The sequence below is a fragment of the Thunnus maccoyii genome, chromosome 21, assembly GCF_910596095.1.
Source record: "Thunnus maccoyii chromosome 21, fThuMac1.1, whole genome shotgun sequence".
NCBI classification, from domain to species: Eukaryota; Metazoa; Chordata; class Actinopteri; order Scombriformes; family Scombridae; genus Thunnus; species Thunnus maccoyii.
Window position 1 is genome coordinate 10,793,114 of NC_056553.1, and position 21,797 is coordinate 10,814,910.

General features: G+C 40.2%; 1 protein-coding gene across 2 annotated transcripts in view; it reads left to right on the plus strand.

The window, feature by feature from the left end:
* The window catches only part of lmbr1 (limb development membrane protein 1), a 36,850-nt gene that overhangs the window by 2,373 nt on the left and 12,680 nt on the right, over positions 1-21,797 (plus strand). For both annotated transcript variants that reach the window (XM_042400010.1, XM_042400011.1), the window contains exons 2-12: positions 1,951-2,023; positions 3,439-3,478; positions 5,195-5,334; positions 7,265-7,368; positions 14,285-14,411; positions 14,872-14,940; positions 15,071-15,135; positions 15,463-15,535; positions 19,327-19,416; positions 20,480-20,556; positions 21,051-21,128. In XM_042400010.1, coding sequence (XP_042255944.1) covers positions 1,951-2,023; positions 3,439-3,478; positions 5,195-5,334; positions 7,265-7,368; positions 14,285-14,411; positions 14,872-14,940; positions 15,071-15,135; positions 15,463-15,535; positions 19,327-19,416; positions 20,480-20,556; positions 21,051-21,128 — 936 coding nt within the window. The remainder of the gene's footprint in view (positions 1-1,950; positions 2,024-3,438; positions 3,479-5,194; positions 5,335-7,264; positions 7,369-14,284; positions 14,412-14,871; positions 14,941-15,070; positions 15,136-15,462; positions 15,536-19,326; positions 19,417-20,479; positions 20,557-21,050; positions 21,129-21,797) is intronic.

Here is a 21,797-nt window from a genome sequence, read left to right on the forward strand (position 1 = left end):
GTTTACATGCTATTTGGTCAGTAATAACATTTTCCTTCCACCTCCAAACAAGGCTCTAACATCATTTATCGGCCTGCCGCACAGTTTTATAAACAAACATGTACTGTGTGGAACAAATTATTTCATTGTCCCTGATGTTGTTTCACTTGTGCATCACAACCCCAGCAACAACTTTGGTCGGATTTATTACTAGCATAAAGACTTCCAAAAACATTACGCACCTCTCAGTATTGTGTTACTCCTCCTATTCATGGCCTCTTCGCTGTGATTGCAATATTAAATAAACCCAGCTATGCACAGAGCATGGCCAGCAGAAACCAGCTCTGTTAATCAAGTTTTTCTTAATGACTTAAACGGTTTCATGTTTCATGTTTGCGCATCTGAAATCTGATTACTGATCCAAGTGGTGACAGTGCATGAAAACAGTTAACAGTACATCTATTTGCAGGAATATTCAAAAGGCTCCCTCTCATAAAAAATGTAATTACTGTCCCTCACCTCCAGCTTGAGTTCATATGTCATAAAGGTGTGAAATACTGTTGCTAAGTTGGTTGGAGATGCTTTCAAACTGCTTGCATGAAGGCTAACTTGTTATTACCTGTTCCTTTTCCTGTTGCTTACTGTGTGAATTGGTGTTTCTGAGGGGAAACAACGCGATATTTTGGCTAGGGCCATTGGCGTTGACGGGTCAACTTGAAACTTGGTGTTATCTCATGCCAGACTTCTGTGTCTTTGTGTCTGTGCCAGTTTATCAGCTCTGTGCACATGATTGTGTGTCGTTCTATGTATGCCCCTTTGTGGACATGGTTTTGCCTGAGCCACTGTCACCAGTCTTTTGTTAACATGCAAATTTATCAGCTTTACTTCGTTCGCAAACTGTTGTTGCTACGGCTATCATATAACACCATATACCTCACAGATTTGGCTGTGGAGGTTTGAAATATCTTTTTCTGTGTCAGTTTGTCTGTCTGAAATGTGCACGGACTGCCTTGTATCAGGCTGAGTCACCTCATAATCCCAGCTTGGCCACGATGAGTTGTGCAATGTTGACAGGGTGCAAAGTGCTGAAGTGGGAGCTTCTAACATTAGTTACGTCCCAGTCACTGTCACAGTAGAAGGGGGGGGATGTGGAATGTGATCATGTAAGACCATCCAGCTTGTTTTTAGGCAGCGGTGGCCTAATAAATTCTTCGCATTGGTCATTTTTGGACCGCTTTGCGTGTAGTGTCATTAGTGTCATCGGAGATTTGAAAACAGTGATGTATTACAATTTTGTTTTTGTTTTACAGTCACATAAATGGGTCGTGTTTAACTATACTGCTGACTAGCCATGGATTTGTGTAATAATGGGGCAGAAATGATTTTATTTTCCTAATTTTGCACATCATAACAAAACCCCATGTAGTAATTTTTGGACAGCAAACATTGACATACAAATATTAAGTGATCAAGTATCATATTCCACCATAGTACAACAGCTCAGGTTATCAATTGTTTATACACTCTGGACACATTCAAACACTCAGACCTACTTTTTACAGCTATACATTGCTTGAAAGAAAAACATGCTGTTTGTTACATTGTTAAAAAAAAAAACAACAACAAAAAACTACCTTTTTGTACATGTACTACTTTTACACACATATGCCATGTATGACTTTCTATCAACCTGTTTATGACCATTCATATCAGACTGTTTATGGTTAAATTCGTAGACATGGATGTTTTCACATGAACTGGGTCCATGATTGTATTTTTTATATCAGTTCACATATATTTTACATACATAACAAATAGCCTCCCTGTAATAAACATACATTGGCATTTATGTATTGAACATAGTCTGTGGTATGGATGTACTGTCGATATAGTAACTGCTTCCTGATGTGCTGATTCATCTACAGTCATAGTGAAACCTTTAAGGTTAAGACTCTTATGTGTTTGTTTCAGATTTGCTTCCTCCTGTTTGCAGTCCTCTACATTGTGTCCTACTGCATCATAACTCGATACAAGAGGAAGAGTGGTAAGTGTACATGTAAAAATATATGACCTCTCACTCCGTGGGAACAGAAACTGGCATGTACCTCAGTGAGTCCGTCACACGTCATAAAGCATCTGTAACACTTAAACAGCAGAAATAAGTCCACAGTGGACACATTTTCTCACCAAACATTGTAGAGGCTGGTCTGTCTGTCTGTTTATGCTGTGTTTGCTCATAGACAGAGCGCTTCATTGTGTCAAGACTGAAAAGAAGTCAGGGCCAAGAAGGCTTAAGGTGTATGCGTGAGAAACCGCACCCATCCTTATGAAGCAGCCTGCCACAGTCAGCTCGGTATCAGTGTAAACTGTATCCACCCTAAATGGCTTCTTAAGGCTTTAGCAACATGAATACAATTTGTCAAATTATAACAATCAGGCTTATACTGGCTGAACCTGTCCTTCAGAATGATTTTCAAACAGTGAAGACTCAAGGAAAGTCGAATATTCAATAAGATCTTCTAGAGAAGGCTGTACTTTGTCCTCCTGTAACGTCTCTGACGCAGCGTTTGAGCTGCAGCAGACAGAAATGACTAACTAAAAATATGACTGAGTTAAGTGGAGAGGAAAACAAAGAGGCCCATGCAGGCATGATGAACTGCATTCCATTTTCCCAGGACAAATATAGTATGTCCTGGTCACCTGGGCTTCCCTTGTCTCATTTTGAAAGTAGACCACTTTGCACCAGAAACTCCTCTCTGGAGTTTTGTACAGTAGAAATCTAGGCTGCTCTTTTCCTTACACCTAGGTTGTGTGGTAGCCGAATCTTTATACTTATAGCAAAAATGAATTGTGAATTATAAATAATGAGCCGTTTGTGAACGATAAGGTGCCATCACATGCACAATTTAATACAGTTTATTTGAGGATAATATTTACCATCTAAAAGATTTTGATGATCTTTTAAGATCATGCTCTAGTGTCTTATGACCTGTTTTATCTGTTACTGTCACATAAATATTTTTTTCGCATTATAATTAAAATGAAATGATAATTTGGCTATTAAGTATTATTTGTATGGGTCCAATATTATTTTAAATTTTGTTATTTGGCCTTTTGTAAATTGGCATTTTGGTGAATAGGCATTTTTCTGGAATAGGTCACCTCATACAGCTGTCAGATGAGCAGTGGAGTAAAGGTCTCCATGTTTAACATGTTTTGATCGAGCTATTGCACAGTCCTGACACTCTTTAACAAATGTTTTTTATATCATCCGATATATTGATACAAATTTCAGCCATCTGACAGACTATATTATGTATGTCCCTAATAAAAAATGTTGCCAATGCTGTGTTCTTACGTACTGGATTCAGTATAATATGATGTATGAAATGTGGACCTTTTATCATAAGGTCACTCTCTAATCACCCTGCGACTGAAGTGATTTGGTTTCCTTTATAGATGACCATGAGGATGAAGATGCTGTCGTCAACAGAATATCGTAAGTGATGCTAACTAGTTACTTTATTATTTAGTAGAAACTAGTAAACTAAGTTTGTATTTATAAAATTAACATAAGTAAAGAATGGGAGGTAAAGAAAGTTTAAGAAATTCATTTGGTTTTAAAGTCAAATTTTGAGGAAAAAATCTGACTTAAATCATAAAAAGAACCTCCACGTTATGGTGGGCTTTCATTTTAAAGACACAGTTCCCTGTGGGTCTCTGTGGTGGGCCTTCAGATCCCATTTTCTAAAACATCTATGTTTAAGTCTTAAATTAGAAAAGTCAGATGCAACGCAATTGAAATCATTTGAATGTCACTAATTACTAATTACATCACATCAGTTGGAAAAGTACGGCACTAAGTCTACATCCACACTACACTTAAAACAAAAAGGATGTCTGTCCACATGAGCGTTTTAGCACCGTTTCAGTCCACCTTCCATACTAACATGCCTGAAAATGCATATCACATGACCATTCATGTACACTGGGCATGTATGTGTCGGTGTCAACAGGAATCAGACTGTCTACTCTGCGGTTGGTTGCTTAGTTGCAGAAAATACTACATAACAGCAGAAGAAGAACAGCAATGGTGAAAATTAAGACCAGAGATTTCTTTGTTTGGACCGACGATGACCAACGCCTTGAACAGCCCTTCAAGGCTGATGTTTGTTTTGTCATCGAAAAGGGTCACGTGATAGGGGCATGACAAATTAAGGTGACTGATGAGATCCAATCAGGAAGCGAACGTGGGTGTCTGCATCATTGTTTTCAAAACGATGAAAACGCCTGTTTCCGCCTGTCCAGACTAAAATGTTATCTGGGAGTTTTCAAACTAAAATGTGGCCAGCAGCGTTTTCAAAAGTCTCTGTTTTAGGGGTTTGAAAACGCCAGAGTAGTGTTGGCGCTAGGCGTAAACGTAGCAAAAATTAGGTGTTTTAAAACGAAAAGGTATTAGTGTGGATGTAACCTCACTTACTGATTAACACTAATACTCAGATTGTGTTACAGATTGTGTCATTTGCCAGAACAGTGGTGGCAAGTTTCACGGTCTAGAATTACACATCTCACTCAAGGGATGTCTGCTGTAGACACCATACCTCCTGCATGTGTAGGTCCAGCTGAGGAAAATGGCACCTCAGGGCCCAGTAAAATAATGGAAAGCATTTTAGATGAATGAGTTTCTTTAGAGATGTGGTGAAGTGGTGACTTTGTGCCGTCCCACTGAGGAACAGCGAGCAGATGGTCACTCCCCTGGGCCCAATCTGCAGACCCACTGCCTCTGAATCTCCACAAATGGCAGCATCCAGAAACACAGCCAGGCCAGGCGTCTTTTGTTGTAGGACTGAGGCAGGGAGAAATAAAGTGAAGAGTAGAAGGATGATTGGATTGAATGTGTAGATTGAAAATGAGCCAGCTGAAAGTAAAAAGCACAATTATTTAAGTGGTCGGTAACACTAAATAAGTTACATCCTCATTTGCTTTTGCTTATTAATTCCTGTCACAAAGTGAACCAAGTGACTCTTTTTTATATGACATGTAATCCAAAATGAATCCTCCAATAACTAAGTAATTAGTTGTAATATATAATCTGATTTGGAAGAATCTATTATCTATTATGCATTATGTGTTAGTTGTGGACTAGTCCTAACGCTTGTGTTTGTGTCTGTGTGTACGTGTGTTTTTGTCTGTTTGTGTTTGATTCCATTCGCAGATTGTACTTGTGCACCTTCACCCTGGCAATGTCGGGGGGTGCCGTCTTCCTCCTGCCCTTCTCAATCATTAGTAATGAGATCCTCCTCTCCTTCCCCAAAAACTATTACATTCAGTGGCTCAATGGCTCCCTCATTCACGGTCAGTAGATCACACAGCTCACAACATGTTTCTTTATATTTTAATTAACTAATTTTCTCTCCCTTTCTTACCCATTGTCATTTGATTTAAAAATATGTCTGCTCTTCTGAAATGTAAATATCTTCTAACATGTTTTGTAATAATGATTAGAATCCTAATTAATTGTTTACAGTAATGCCAGAATCAGTAGGTGTGTTGATTAACATGCTTTCCTAATTGTAGTGATTTAGTACCCAGATAAATGCTGGTTTTTGAAACAGTCGTATTCTATTTGTAGGTTATATTAGTCAGATGTTGGGCATATATATGAATTGTCTAATTTATATAAATGCCCAATTCATACGCCTTATTCATAATAACGCTACATAAACTACAATATGTGGCAAAGTGGTGTCCAAAAATTGTAGCTCACTACCAAGAAGCATTTGATTTTAATTATCAAAAATGATTAGAATGTCTTGTATGAAATTATTTATTATCATTTATTATTTAAAATGATCACAATTTTACAAACTATCTTGAAAGTTTTAAATCCTTAATGATTGCTTGATTGAAATTGAAATATATTTTAATTCCTGTCCAAACGCTGTCACTAATAATAATAATGTTAATGATAATAATAATAATAATACAGTGTAATAATACATTACAATAACAAGCTAATACAGTGATTTTATTTTTATTTTTTTTAACAACAAATCAGAGTTTGAATGCTCAAGTCTGTTCATTTCATTAATCCAGTGTCAGCTTTAAGTGATGTTACAGCACAACTTTTTCACATGTGCTGTATCACTTCATAGATAAGAGACTGTATAATAAACTGGGTTGTGCAAACTCTTTCTGAATCTGCTTTACTTTGACATTGGTTGAAAGTGTCCCATCTCTTTGATTTTTAGTCTCTTCCACAAATTGAGTTTTCTGTGTTGCGGTCACTACTGCTCAAACTAGAGATGAAACAAATTTTAAATCACTGCTTATCTTGTCAGTCAATCTACAGAAAATTTATTGGCAACAATTTTGATTATTGATTAATCATTTGGTATAAGTCTTTTGCTAAGCAAACTTTGCTGGTTTCAGCTTCTCAAATGTGAGGATTCCGTTTTATATCCATGAAAATTGAATATTTTTGGGGTTGGACTCTTAATTAGACAAAATGAGCAATTACAAGATGCCTTTCAAGATGTAACTCGTTACATTCATCAAAACTATGCCCGGTGTAACTGAAGCTCAAGAAAAAACTCAAGAAATGAGGACTGAGGGATTTTTATGTCTCCATAGTCAAATGGCTTCAACCCCACTGAACTGAAAATGTAAAACACAAAAAGGAAGATAAAACATATTGTTGGAATTGTTGTAATATTTATCTAATACTGCTGTAAGAGAACAGAGATTCTTTGTTATTTACAAACTTGTAGAATCATGTAGAATGAAAGCAAATGATGCACATATACTGAGAAATTCTGACGATTTACAAATGCTGACACCTTTTTACTTAAATTGTTAAAACATTTTATATTTGTGGTCCATTCTTAAATAGCTACAACTGCTGATGGATGAAATAGTCAGTTTCTTTTCCCTGATTAAAACCCTGAACATGTGAGATTTAAGTCTTTCATTTTATCTACAATACCACCACATCATGTAACATCTTTGTGTCGGACAGTCCACAGTCAGTGTTGACTACAAACTATTGTCTAGGCTGTTGGGTGTTTCAACAGCCACCAGGGGGCATTAGAGTCCACGACATAACCAGGCCAGCAGTCCACAGGAGCCCACTCTGTTGGTGCCTCGCTTCACAACTTCTCTACAATAATGTTCAAGTGAATTCTGGGAAATCTTATTTTTGAAACCCAAGACTTAAGAACTTTGAACACATTGAAATCAGAACGGTCTATTGATTTGTAATATATTGTTTGCACATACTTTACAGGTCTGTGGAACCTGGTGTCACTGTTCTCCAACCTTTGCCTCTTTGTCCTGATGCCCTTCGCCTATTTCTTCTTGGAGTCTGAGGGATTTGCAGGATCAAAAAAGGTACAAATGAGATGTTTCAGAATTTAGTTTAGTTGCCTTAAAGTCTTTATTGTAGTATTTTTAAGTATATTTTTTATTCCTTTCATTCTGTTTAGGTAGGATTTCCAAATTAGAAAGTATGGGAAATGATTTTGACAATTTCTTGGGTATCGAAATCTTAGAATAAACTTAAAAAATCATGATAAAGAAGTTTAAAAGTTTGTAAATTCACTATACAGTTTTTGTGATTCTGTAGATTAGTGATTTATTAGCTCTTAGCAAGAGGTGAAAATTAGACAATCTGTAGTGTTTTTAAAAGCTAAAGCCAGAAAAACTAGTAACTATAAAATGGTCTATTCTAATGGTTGTATTGATGTATTTGTATGCCTTGCTATCCATGCAAGAGGTTTTCTCTCATCATCCAAAACAGCAGCAGCAGGTGCCTAGTCCTTGCCCTCTCCCTGACTCACGCCACTGGCCGTAACTGCCACCGCAGAAACCTCATTAACCATGAAAGTCTGAATCTGGTCTTCACCCAGCGCCACATCCTGACAAACCCTTCCAATAAGGCCATAGGCTGCAAACGCTTCAACACTGCTGCATCGGCCCCACTGATTTAAGGCCTGATTCCTTGTCACCCCCTCCCCAGCCCCCTAAAATAAAACTTCAAAAGGACAGGCTAATAATCGAGTTGTAAGGCTCAGCGAACTTCCTCGTTTAATTGATTACCCCCAAAAAAAGAGGCTGGGGGCTCGTGTTCCAAAAGTCCATAAAGTCGCAGCAACATGACAGCACAATAGAGCCTCGCAAAATGGAGGGGGAAAGATTTACTTTTAATACACCTCTATCCTGTGTCACAGTTTGAAACCTCTCTGGTTTATGTCCCTCCTGGCAAAAGCACATAAAAATTAGTCTGTACTGTAGTGTATAGCCAGTTCTTTTCTTCCTCAGCCCACTAATTTGTTTCGGTTGGATTTCTTCAGCAGAGGACAGACCCTGATGTGTAGGAAGCAGGATGAGGGCCTCTTTCACGTTTTCCCCCTTTTTGTTCTTTTTCATTTCAGCAAGACTGTTTCTTGCTACTGATCTTCCATAAATTTGCTTAGAGGAAGCACTGTTCAATGTTGAGGTGCACGTCCAGGTATATATTGTGTGTGTGTGTGTGTGTGTGCGCTAAGAAAGGGGTGGAGGTGACACCCTTGTTTCACCTAAAAAAAAAAAAAAAAAAAAAAACTAAAAAAAAAACTGAATTGCCTGTAGAGTCAATCATGCGGCCGACAGCAAGAGGAATGTAAAACACAGATCCAGGTTTTTATAATGTGATATTATCCCTTTCCCCAATAACAGCATTAGACCACAATGTCATAAGGTTTTATGTGGCATTTTAACCTTCTGGGCTAATGTTATGGCACTGCGAGGTCCTTTTGACTGCGGAAATGAAGTGAATGATGAATTTCACTACTAACGTTGCAAGTCAGCCTTTTCATGTGGCTGTGTTTACTTTTGACGATGTACTAAAAGACGCCACCAGAATAAAGATTGAAATGTGGATGTTTTTTTAATGTTAACTGTTCAGCTCTTCAGAGGCTCTGTCACCTGAGTGATTAATAGTTTAACAAATTGTCCAAATTGTGGATGAATCAGAGTGACTTAGGGTCTTGATGTCAGATGTTATGATCTAGCTTTATTTGCTGCTGTAAAATGTCTCCCACTTTACGGCTGTGTTCTAAAATCTTTGCAGAAGAGCTGCATCACTGAGGCCACTAAAGGTTGTTCTGTAGTTCAGGTTTTTAGCTTCTGATCATGTTTTAGTAACCTCTATGCAATGGTGTATTTGTGCCATTGCATCTTGAATATAAAGTAGTATTCTTAAATTAAGTACTGTGTTTTGTTGGGATGTTTTGGGGGCATTAGGGTGCCTAAAATGGTGTCTGCTTCTTTTTATAAAGCCCAATATAGCACTCCTGTCATTTATCTGATATAGTTGTCTCCACACCACCAGTAGATGGCATTATAATGATGAGAGCCGTCCCTGTCATCCTTTATTGAGATGATCAGCATGTTCTGACAAAGACTGTGAAGACATCAGCACAGCCCTTTGTTCAGACTTATATTTATATCAAGGGAATTAAATTGGCTTAATAATTGTACATGACGAGTGTGATATCTTGAAGCTATATTTACTCCAAAACAATTAGATCAAGGTAAAAAAAAGTTTTGACAATGACAACCTCTTGGCCTATTACTTATGTGTTATTTTCTTAGCACTAACGCTTGTTTGTAGTTTATTATCTCTAGCTAAAAACCACATGTTCAGTATTGTGAATTTATAACATTTTTAATATAATTCTTCCCTGCCATTTTGAGTAGGTTTTCGATAAAAACCTACATTTTTGAAAGTGTGTTTTATTACAAGTATGCTTTGTAGTGAAAAGTCCCTAAGTCTTAACCAGAGTATTGAAATGTGTTTGATCCTGAAACGAGTTGGAACGAGTCTGACCCCCTGACTGACCCAGCAAAGGGCCAACAGGTTTCATCTGGTAGTTAAAGAAACTCCTCATCAATCTCATCCTAAGCCCTAACCCGCCGATGATGAGAAGTGTGTTTATTGTGGAGGGAGGGGCGGGAGGGGGAGAAAATGTCTCGCCGAGAAAAACCCGCGTGGTGTTACTAAGATACTCCTCTTTGTTGGAGCTCCACAATGGGGGCCTGGATATTTATTTCAAATCTCCTGCACATGCAGACATTTTTCCCAGGCCTTCTTTCGGGCAGGGCCAGCCGGAGAATATAAAGTGGTGTTTACATACCTTCCTTTAAGGTCACAATGTCTCCCTAAAGCTGTCTGTTACAATGTTCGTTACCATGGCAACATATTAGTTCGAGCTGGGAATTTAAAAAAGAACAAGCGAGTTGCTCAGGATTTTTTTCCCCCCTCCTCTCGTGACTCAGTTTTTCTAAACTAAGTGATAAGTTTCGGAACTTGACTGATTCGGTCCCAGATTTTTAGCTGTTTTTGTTGATTTTAAAGCCAGATGTCCTGACTGAATTACTCCAACTCATTTACATCACTTAAAGTGGGGCAGAGTTTTATGTTGATCGGCAACTATAGGTGTACTTGGTCCCAACCTTTTGCTTGACGAAACCCAGGATACAATCATTTATTCTTTGAAGACTTATCAGTCTGACACCTTTCTGTAATCAGAACAAACTGTCATCACTGTAGGATGGCAGATAAACTTGGAAAACAGAAGAATTTAAATAAAGCAGCAGCTTCAGGACAGCAGCTTCAGGACATCTGATATTTTCTGACTCATCTGGTGAATCAGTCATGTAACCAGCATGGAAACAGGAATTTTAATTTACATCCCTAAAGCCATGGTACTGAACTTTCACGACAGTGTTTTCTTTTCCTTGCCAACCCCCCCCCCCACGGTTTGAACAATACGATGTGATACCGATCATTTTCCATGCTCTCGTGTCATTGGGGCTGAGAGTCTTTAGAAGTTAATTCAGCAGCTTTACAGGGTAGTGTCCCTCTCCTCTGCTTTCTGTCTTTGACACAGTCATTGCGCTGTGGCCGACTGGTTGAAGGATACACTAATAAGGTCCCTGGGCATCTGGCATGTCTTTAGCAAAGAGGGCAGTCCTTTTGCCGGGGAGCAAAAAGGACCCTGCCCCCTCCCTCACTTACACTCTTGGCCCTTGTTCCACACGCCCCTGACAGTGCGCAGAAGGATGGTCCGCGGGATGATCTCTGCCACTGCCTGCTGACCTGCTAAGGATTGATGGTGGCAACTAGGAAGCTCCTGCATCACCTAACTCTCTTCCTTTGTCTGATTTTGGTCTCTTTTTCCCACTCTTTCCCTCTCTTCCCCCCCCCCCCCCCCCCACCCCAACATCCAACACAAGTGTCGTCACACTCTCTTTCACACTTGTCCACCATTGCACGGTAGCTTTCAGCTTCCAGAGGTGAACTCTCTGCTGGATTCATCAGTCAAAGCACTACATCAAAGACAGTGGCAGATTGCACTTTAGTTTTTCTGCAGGACAAGCTAGGCGAAAAAGCTTGTGAACTGTTTCCAGGCCCTCTGCGGCTTTGTGTAATTGGGTGGATTTGGAGGTTTATTTACTTGGCTGGTCGAGCGTGCGTGTGTCTTCTGTGCGTACGGGAATTCATGCATGTTTGTTTGGTACTGCATATGAAGCGGTTACTTTTCTCGCTGGCCGCTACATGCATTTCTTGGAAGTCTTTGCTGTCTTGTACAAGCAAAGCTGCAGTTAACCAGCCCCTCACTCGATGTCGGTGTGAGGATCGGGGGATGCTGAATATTTCAGAGCTGCTATATTTAGAGGTAGTTACACATTTAGAATGGCAAGAATAGAAACTTTCAGCGGGCGCTCTGGATGCCAAGGCACAGGTCTTTTTCTTTTTTTTTCCTGCCTTCCTTCAACAGTTGACAGTTTTATCTTTGATCAATGTTGATGGCTTGGATGGATTCACCTATTTTTAAACCATAATTATTTCAAAGCATTTGACTATTGCAGAGAACATTTGCTCTTGCTTACCTTTGTGATGAGGAACAAAGTGCTCAATTTTCTTCCTTGCAACAATAACTAAGGCTACACAGAACTTTCAGTGTGCAACGTCATGCATGTGGATGGATCAATGAAACCAATAAGGGCTCACAGTTCAGTGTCCTCTTTTTCTTGCACAGTTAAATCATGTCTGACACAGTGGATTGTTCTTCCAGCGAGGCAGGAAACAGGGATGATAGTAAGGGAGGTGACAAGCATTGCCTTTGCCCTAAATGATCTGAATGGGTAATGATTTGAGCCTTATAAATGATTGAGAGACCTATCTAAAGGGAATACACCTTCAGCATGGCATGGGCAGCTTGTTAAGGTGGACTGGTGCGCTTGAGCGGACGCACGTCCTGCCTGCGGGTTCGTCTTGTCCTGATGCATCCTTAAGAGAGCGCGTGTGGGACGTGGCTGAAGTCCCTGAAAGCATTCCTCTCTCACCTCTTTTACCTCTGGGGAATGAGATGCGCTCAGACGTTGACTCCTCTCCTCCACCAGTCTCTCTCTGTTGTTCTCTCTCTCTCTCTCTCTCTCCCTTCATTTCTCTCTATCACATCTCCTTTTTATTCAGCGGTGTTGAAGGTTTTCCCCACTGCCCTGTTGAGCTGTGCTGCGAGATGCTTGATTGCAGCATCCATCTATTTTGATTTTGCGAGTGTGTACAAAAGAGCACACGGCAGTCAGCAAAATTAATGTTCATGTCATTGTATATCCGTGTGTGTGTGTGTGTATTGATCTGCATTGAGTGATGAATTTGTTAATGGCATAACAGTACATCCATGGTTCTCTTAAGATGTATCATCTCTATGATGTATTTATTAGCTCCGTCTATTCATGCATAATATATTACTGACATATTTTTAGGTTAATTTAATGCTGACTCAAGTTTCTATAAGGCTCACTCTCCTCCTTTAACATTACCTGTCGGGTAGCTGCAGTGTCCACCTTGGCCACACTGGGGCACTCCAGACCCTGCCCACTTTCCTCTCTGTTGTGCTAGAAAATTCTGTCAGAGGATGCGAGAGGCAAGTGATTGCTCAGTAATAGCAAAAGGATGCTAAAGGGGATTTTCACCCTTGACAATGAATGGAATCTGAGAACAAGCTTAAATTCCTATGTTACCATCCTATGTCTGGACTGATTGGGCTAGTCATAATATGTCTGTGAGCCATGAGTGTGTGTATATACTGTACTGTTAGAGAGGTGCTTGTAAAAGACATAAAAGCTAATGAGTTATTTAGAAGGGACTGTATTTTAGGTCGCATAGGAGAGGAGACGGCTGTTAACCAGTGACCCAAATTGTAATGCAAATGCTAAAGGACAGGTGGGGTGGTTGACGTTCATGAACTGTGTTGAGGACTATCACCTACAATATCATGAAGTTAAAAAAAAAACAAAAAAAACAACTCAGCCTTGTCTGATTTAATTTGCAGAAACAAAACCATTTCCATTCTATAAAGCGGTCTCATGATTAGCAGGGGGAACTTTCAAAGAAAGACCCCCTTCATGTACCTGTTGACAAATGCTGAACAGCAACCGCAAAGTCATTATGTTAGCTGGTAACAAATTGCTCATATGCACCCAATTTAAGCAGCGCTCCAAACGCAGAGAGCACTTGTTATCCTGCGCCTGGTAGCCAACCTGACATGTGTATAAGAATGCCTATCTATCTTACAGTGCTAGACAGCTCGGCTCTCCAGCAGGGGGGGAAATGGAAACTGTGTGAACAGGTAGAAGAGGACTTTATTAACCACTCAGCAGTTTGTGACCCGGAAAACCCAAATTACCCCAAAACCCTCTCGTCTGCGCGGCCCGGGACACGACTGTGCTAAGGGAACCTCCTAATCGGCCCCAGATGGAAGGCCTGCTCTTGATCGCAGACAGTAGCTGACCCAGCCAGGCTTCATGCTTCTTACAGCACCCCCATCCCCCTCCTCTTTTTTTTAATTTCACCTCAGCCACCACCAGCCCCTGTTAGACCCACTTTATAGACCACAGTATGTGTGTGTATAAAAGAGCTGTTTTACACAGGAATCTGTGGGAGCGTTTATGTCATGTTTGTGTGCTGTGAATGGAAATGATGCTGTTTAGTATGAGCGAGGCAGGATGGGAGGAGGAGGGAGATGTCTAGTAAAATGACTCTTGTTTTATGTTTAATAATTGGACATGAAAGGTATGAAATGCCACCTTCCAGTTCAGTGTAATGAACATCAATTTGATTTTAAATGCTTGAGCTTTAATATGACGTACTGCATATTGATATAGAAATCTTTTTGTTTCATTGTGATACTGATTCTACTTGTCTTATCCACATCTTATTAAGCTTCTCTCTCTCCTGTACACTTTTCTCTATCAGGGCATTAAGGCGCGTATTCTAGAGACCTTTGTGATGCTCTTCCTGCTGGCTCTGCTCATCCTGGGCATTGTGTGGGTGGCATCAGCACTCATTGACAATGACGCAGCCAGTATGGAGTCACTCTACGGTATGTTTTTAAATGATTCAGTATCATTTGTGTTTGTAAATTTTCTTGTTGTATTTTTAAAGAAATAGTCTGACATTTCAGGAAATATGCTTTTATGAGTAGATCGATACCATTCTCATGTCTGTGCATTAACTAGGAAGATAGAGCTGGGAGTCCATTAGCTTAGCTTAGCATAAAGGCTCGAAGCAGGGGGAAACAGTTGGTCTAGCTCACTCCAAAAATACACCTACCATTACCTCTAAAGGTCACATATTATCACATTGTATCTTACTTGTTTAATCTGTTCATAAACTGTAAATGTAAAAATGAAAAGCTGTGATTTTGCAGGGAGTTGTGCACTAGAACTGTTTCTTGCATAGCTTCCAAAATGTCAAACTTTTTCCTGTAAAGTCTATATTTTACTAAATTATTGATTTTGTTGTTGCTGTTGTTGTTTTTTGTTTGTTTGTTTTTTTGGTAGACCTTTGGGAATTCTACCTGCCATACCTCTACTCTTGTATATCTCTGATGGGAGGACTGCTTTTATTAAGTAAGCCTTTAAATTTAATCTCATACATACTGAAGCAAACAAAATATCCTCACTGACATAGTGTTCAGTAGTTTATCTTACTGTGGTGAAACGGTCAAGCTGATGATGATGTTTTCTGTCTACTATGCAGTGTGCACTCCTGTGGGATTGTCTAGAATGTTCACCGTCATGGGCCAGTTACTAGTGAAGCCAACAGTAAGTAATTATTTGAATTTAATATATTGAATAGTTTCATCTGTAACTTTATCAGTAGAACAAGGTATTGCATGGTTTTAATTCCAGTTTTTAAAGCTAGATTTTTCCCTGAAAGACTACAGAGTTGCATTATAACAGATCCGCTCAGACTTGAAGCCACTTTGCTTCTCCATTCTGAAAGATGTCTGTCTCTGCCGGCCATTTACATGCGACAGAGGACTACAAATACATCACCAACTCATCTACCCATCTGCCATCTCTCCAGTCCCACTTTGGGCCTAATTATAACCCATTTCATCTCTTCCTCCTCTCCTCCCTCCCCTTCAGATCCTGGAGGACCTGGATGAGCAGATTTACTGCATCCATTTGCAGGAGGAAGCCCTTCAGAGGAGATTAAACGGTATGTCTGTGGGAGACGTGTTGGCATATTATAGGGGATGGGAGGGGATGACTGCCCTATTGGGTGTGATGGAGTGCGCCACACTGGAATCAATTAGCATTGAAAATTCAGCCAGGTACACACACACACACACACACACACACACACACACACAGACAGACATTCACAGACACCAGCAAAAAAATCCACACACATGTGACACTGGCCTTTCCCTACAGCTCTCCCATTCTCATAGCTTTCTGCTAAAGGGCAAAGCAGCCACCATGGCAAGGACCATATTTTATGTTTAGGAAGTTTTTAAGGATTCATTCATGACACACCACTGCCACTGTCACCGCTGGCGAAATGATTGCCTCATTTAATGTCAGTCCTAGAATGGCAGCCTGGGTAATAGGATGGAAATGAAATCTTTTAGAAGAACTTTTTACTTGGTGCTGTGGACATTAAAGAGCACCAACTTTTCAGTGACTTGTGAAAAGAGACCAGGAGACTTGTGCTGTTCTCTGGACTCAGGCACGAAGCGAAAGTTTAAAGAGGTTGAGTTTGAGAATGGTGAAGGCGTTATTTTTTTAGCCTGCATTTCCTTTTCATGTCCAGCCCTCTGTGTTCCCAAATTCCTTGTTTGACGTTGAATAATCTCAAAAAGCAGGAAGTATTTGGGCCAGGTTCCAAAAACTACTTTAATATTAACTCAAGCACGCAACCAAGTGTACAGATGCGAGTAAATGAAGAGGATGAGCGTCTTTTCAAACCAGGGAGGTAAGGGAGATCATTCCCTGATAACGCATGTTTTCGAATGCTACGCCGGCCACCTCCATAGACTGCCACCTAAGCGTAGGGTTCCTTAGGGCTCATTCCACACGGCCCCGCTTTGAACTAACGGATAGGATAATTGTAATCTGTTCCTTATCATCTGCAAGACTGTTTGATCTTTTCAAGTCTCTGTGAGGCAAAAAAATAACAGTGGTCAACTTCTCCCTGAGTGCAGCAGTGCCAAGTTTCAATCCGTGTTTGCCTGTTAGAGACGTGGGAATTAGAAGAAAAAGGAGGATGTTGATCAGTGTAGCCTTATCAGACATGAATGTTTTTTTATGCATATACTGTATGTACATGCGCACACAATGTTCACGCTCACACATTGGTGAAACAGAAGGCCAGAGTCGTGTTGCTTTGATCTGCTGCAAGTGCCGAGTAGAAGGCGGTTCAGGAACAGTTCACAGGACACACTCCAGAGGCGAGCAATGTTGTCTTCTTGCTTCACCTGTGTCCGCTCTGCATCCAGCTTCTCAAACAGATTATCCCGATCCTCTTACCCAGTTTGTGTTTGTAGATGTGGATTGTTAAGTCACATCAGTTGATGGATCTATGTTTATTTACATGTCTGGCCCTTTGTTGTCCTCCCTTTACATGCAATTGCCCATTTGTAATGACAGTGTTGATATTTTTAATGTAGCAGATCAGTCGGTTATGGTTCAAATTGGCTAATTGGCCATTTGTGTATTTTTTTCCTTGTCATGGGCATGATGAACCTAACAAGTGAAATGTTTAGAGACATGCCTCTTGAACTACCAGATAAGCTGCTAACACTTAAAGCACCAGTGTGTGAGATTTAGGGGTATCTATTGGTAGAAATGGAATATAATATTCAGTTCAAGTATGTTTTCAGCAGTGTATAATCACCTGAAACTAGAATCATTATATATAGTAATAATGAATGTTATATCAGGGTTTGAGAACTTGCAATGGGCATTCAATTTTATTTATTGCTTGATATTTTGTATACACCAAATAATTAATGAATCGATTAAGTATTCAACAGATTAATGAATAATGAAAATAACCTTTAGTTGCCACCCGAATTGTTATTAGAAAGCAAGGAAATGTCACTGCTTACACTAATTACTTTTAAGAAAACACACCATTATGTTTGAATCACTTAAAACTAGGTTGCACAATTGACTTTGTTTTCTTAATATGAATGTTGTTAGACCTCAAGAAAATAGCGTGAATCTATGCATCCATCTTACCTGCGGCGGTTGTGATGGCATAATAGTTTGGAGAATGTTCATTTGGGTCACAATCAAATCCTGAGCACCAATTTGTGATCAGGTGCATCTCTTTATGGGCACATCGCACCTACTTTAACCTAATATATTTAAACAAAATAATAACGGAAAAACAGAAGAGTAAAGATCATGAAGATGGCACCAGGAACATGAAAGGCACTTAAGATTGGGTTAGTACCCTGATCTTAACATAGTAAAGTGTCATGAAAGTGGAAGAATCTTGTTGAATCTGTGCCTTTTAAAGAATTCAGGCAGGGTAGGTAGGTAGGGACAAACTCTCTACAAAGAAATGCCCATTGTGTATATGATTGCAGGTAATTAGCTTAGAAGGTATTCTCAAAATCTTGAAACTGGAGTACATGAACATACTGCAGCACAGGCAATGTGATGCACACTTGTCCACACTGCCCTTTCAAGACCCTGATCTGCTGATAGCAGAGCAACAGAGCGCCTGTCCAGATGCTATGCGGCACAATGACCTTGCCAGTGCCTCTGTTGTCTCAGCATGGTGTTTAGCATATTTGTGGATGACGTAATTTTTCGACTGTGGTGAAGGTTGGAGAGGATACGGTGAATTACTCTGGGCCTTCCTGGCCGCCAGAAGCCTCACTCAGCATCTCTGCCTCGCTGTAACTCAGTCTTTTACTTGATGCTGCCAGCAGAAGGGGAAGAAGGATATATTTAACTTCAGTCTGGATTGATGTCACTGTAGATACTGCAGTTGAAATTCTCATAATTTTCCACTAGTGCTTCGAACAAGTGCTGATATTGTTCTTTGTTTATAGTTAGATCATTATATTTTTATGCCTATTAAGAACCTCATTTGATCAATGATTTATCTGTCGGAGGTGACAGGTAAGGCCATGTTTGGATATGTTATGCACATAGGTGATAGATTAGTTCACTTGCGGCTGAGCAGATTTGGCTACCCTAAGGGCGAGCATTCAGTTCGTCTCTGGAGTAAAAGAGCTGTTGAACTGTACGTGACATTTCCTGTTGTGTTGTGACTACATTTGCTCGGAGGGTTCAAACTTTCCCCGGCTTAGATCCTGGGACAGGTACTGTATCTGCGAGGGCACAGACAAGACTGCTAGCTCTCTCTCTCTCTGTCTATCTCCCTCTTTTGCCTACTTAAACCCATCCAGACAGGGCGTGTCATAATAACAGAGGGAAGAAAAAGGTTTGATCAAAGTGATTGGTCCTTCACTCCTGTAACAAAGATGAAAGATGGTATTTTTATTGCACGCTAGTAACGGTGTAACACTGAACTAATTGGTCTTGATCTGCCAATCACCCCAGGGGATGCAAATGGATACTCTTCCACTTTGGCTCCAAGGGGCCTCTATGCTAGTGCGTCAAGCTGGAAGGAAAACAGAGTAAAATAGATAAATTAGCCTTAAATGAGCCGGCCTTGTGGTTTTCCTGGAGAATCCCTTGCTGTCTTCTCCAGCCCACTCAACCAGTTGTGGCATGTGCTAGACAGCTCCTGACATAAGAGATTATTTTCACTTGTTTGAGATCACATTGTTATGCTCTGAGCAGGATTACTTGTTTTGATGGGGTTGCTTAATAAAGATACATCAAATTGATGTATGATGCATTTAATGTAAGAGAAATGTCTTACAGAGACATATCAGACAAAAAAGTTCTTTTGGATGTTACCTGTTAAGACAACACCTGACCATGCAACAAATTTTACTCATTTCCATGTTTTTATTTCCGCAGGATCATCCTCACATGTGTATACTCGTGGAAGCTTTGCTCACCAGCTTAACAAAGAATTGGACAACATCAGAAATCAGAGAAATAAATTGGGTAAGTATTTGTATTATGTGACAGGGCTGATATATTTTGTCTTAAGACCTTGAATTTCCATGGAAATATATGCCAAGAAGTTTGCGTTTTACATATTGCTGACAGGCAGTCGCTTTCTCTGCCGTCTGCCTTAATTTCTTAATTTGGACTTGGACCAGAACTGCCTGATAATTTTCCATCCATTTTAGGATATTATAAATGAGGCCTGAGCCTTTTGGGGAGCAGGGTGGGGGAGGAGAGCACAAAGGCACTTAGGATATTGGACAAGATGCAAACTTTATATTGTAGCAAGCCTTTTAGTGATGTCATTAATTTAGAAGGATGGTGCATATAAAGTGCACTTGGCAAACCTCTCGGGCAGGCAGGGTGGGTGCACTTTGAGAATAAGGAGGACTAACAAGGTTGGAAATATAGAAAGAAAGTCAATATGGCAAGGACTAGAGGGCAGTCAGATACACATTGTAAGAGGACTGTAGATGTCCATAACACAAGACATAGTGCATGTGGAGTACAGGCAGTCAGTGTACAAACATGACTGCTGTTGAAATAAGAGGGAAGAGATGGAAGATATAAACTTCAAATGTCTCATCTTGCTTCGAAGAACGAGGCACATTAGTTGCCCGCCACATGCACACACACACTCTGACCAAAATATAAATCACAGAATTAATTTTGTTGCATTTCTTTTTATCCAGGATTTATTATTGTTTCCACTAATTAAGGCAATGATGAGTGTGGCTAATTAAAGAGGAAGAGCATCATTTCTAAAGGTTATGAATTTTATATTACCTGGAGGGGGGGGTGGTTGCGATGAGAGGGGAGATTGTGTTAGGTACACACACACACTCACGATATGTTTTACCAAACCAAGTTGTACAAACGCTTTAAACAAAGCCAGAGGGCTTGAGGTTTCAGTAGTTATCTTTGATGAACATATTAATTAACCAGTGGTGGAAAGTGGTGTGTAAGATGGAGGAGTTTACCTCATTAGTTTGTTACACTTATATTCCATGAAACAAATAACCTCATACTTTGATTTAATCTCCGTCTCATTTCCTCACAGAGAGAAGAAAGAAAGCATCAGGTTGGGAAAAGAACTTGTTGTATCCCATGGTGATGCTGATCCTACTCGCAGGAACGGTGAGTGCAGAGACTGACCTATCATTAAGCCCAAACTGTTTACTCATGGCGTGTACAGCCTGGCTGGTGGCCATTGGGACTAACAACCTGTACCTCAAACCCCATCCTCTTAAGGTTTTCCCAGAGTCTGGGTGGGGAAACTACTTTTGTTTAATAGCTGTTTAAGAAAATCCTGAATAGCCACCTGCAACAACGGTGATTTTCAACAGATTATAGTGTGGGAATACTGTTTATGCCGTCTGATATTGTTAGATAAGGCAGAAAGGCCATGTGAGCACTATGGCACGTGCATCAAACAACCCCACATTGTTCAGGTCTTGAGAAGCTTAAAATTTACAATCACAAGATAGTTATTATGCATTACTATCCTTAAGGATAAGCAAGGACCCAGCAATTCAATTTTATCATGATGCCCCATACTTTGAGGATTTAATGAATCTTTTTTATAATTATACCATGTGTAAACAAATCTTTATCTTCCTCTCTGTCTGCAGACAATTTCAGTTATTATGGTGGCACTGAATATCCTCTACCTTCTAGTGGATGAGACTGCCATGCCCAAGGGATCCACAGTAAGCCTTCTGTCTAACTGAAGTACATTTTTACCCCCCACACTCACACACACGCACACCGACACACGCCCAGAATGTAAACTGCAAAACAGCTTGCCTATCAGACCTGCCATGTTCCTGGCGGAGACATAAATCAAATTCCGGATATGCTCAGGTGCATGTTAGAAGAAAAGGCCTGACCAGATGTTAATCAGGCCCCAACCTTGTGCTCCCAGTTTTGTTTTGGAAGCTCATTGAAAGTCATTTCACAGCAGTGTGCAGATTCAATGAGCTAGCTACACGTCTCAAGTCCACAGTGGGTGAATAAGCTGCTTTTCCTCCCCTCTGCAAAGGCAGACAGGGCCAGGTGAAGGGCTCTTACTGTGAGGCAGACTAACCAAGTGTGGAATGGCTCTCAGAGATTCTCATCTCCGCCTAACATGCAATGTGTTTTAAGCTCTCCTTATCTCATGTCATCTGCAGTGACAAGAGGTGCGTGCGTGCGTGTGCTTGCTTGTGTGTGTGTGTGTGTTTGTGTGTGTGTGTGTGTGTGTGTATGCATACGTTTGTGGTTGCATTCTTGTCTGAGAGGGGGCAACATAATGTATCCTATTTCTCCCTCATTTCATTTCGCGTCTTGCGGGCAACTGACAGAGCTGCCCTCGACATTCCAATTATTTTATTGAGCAG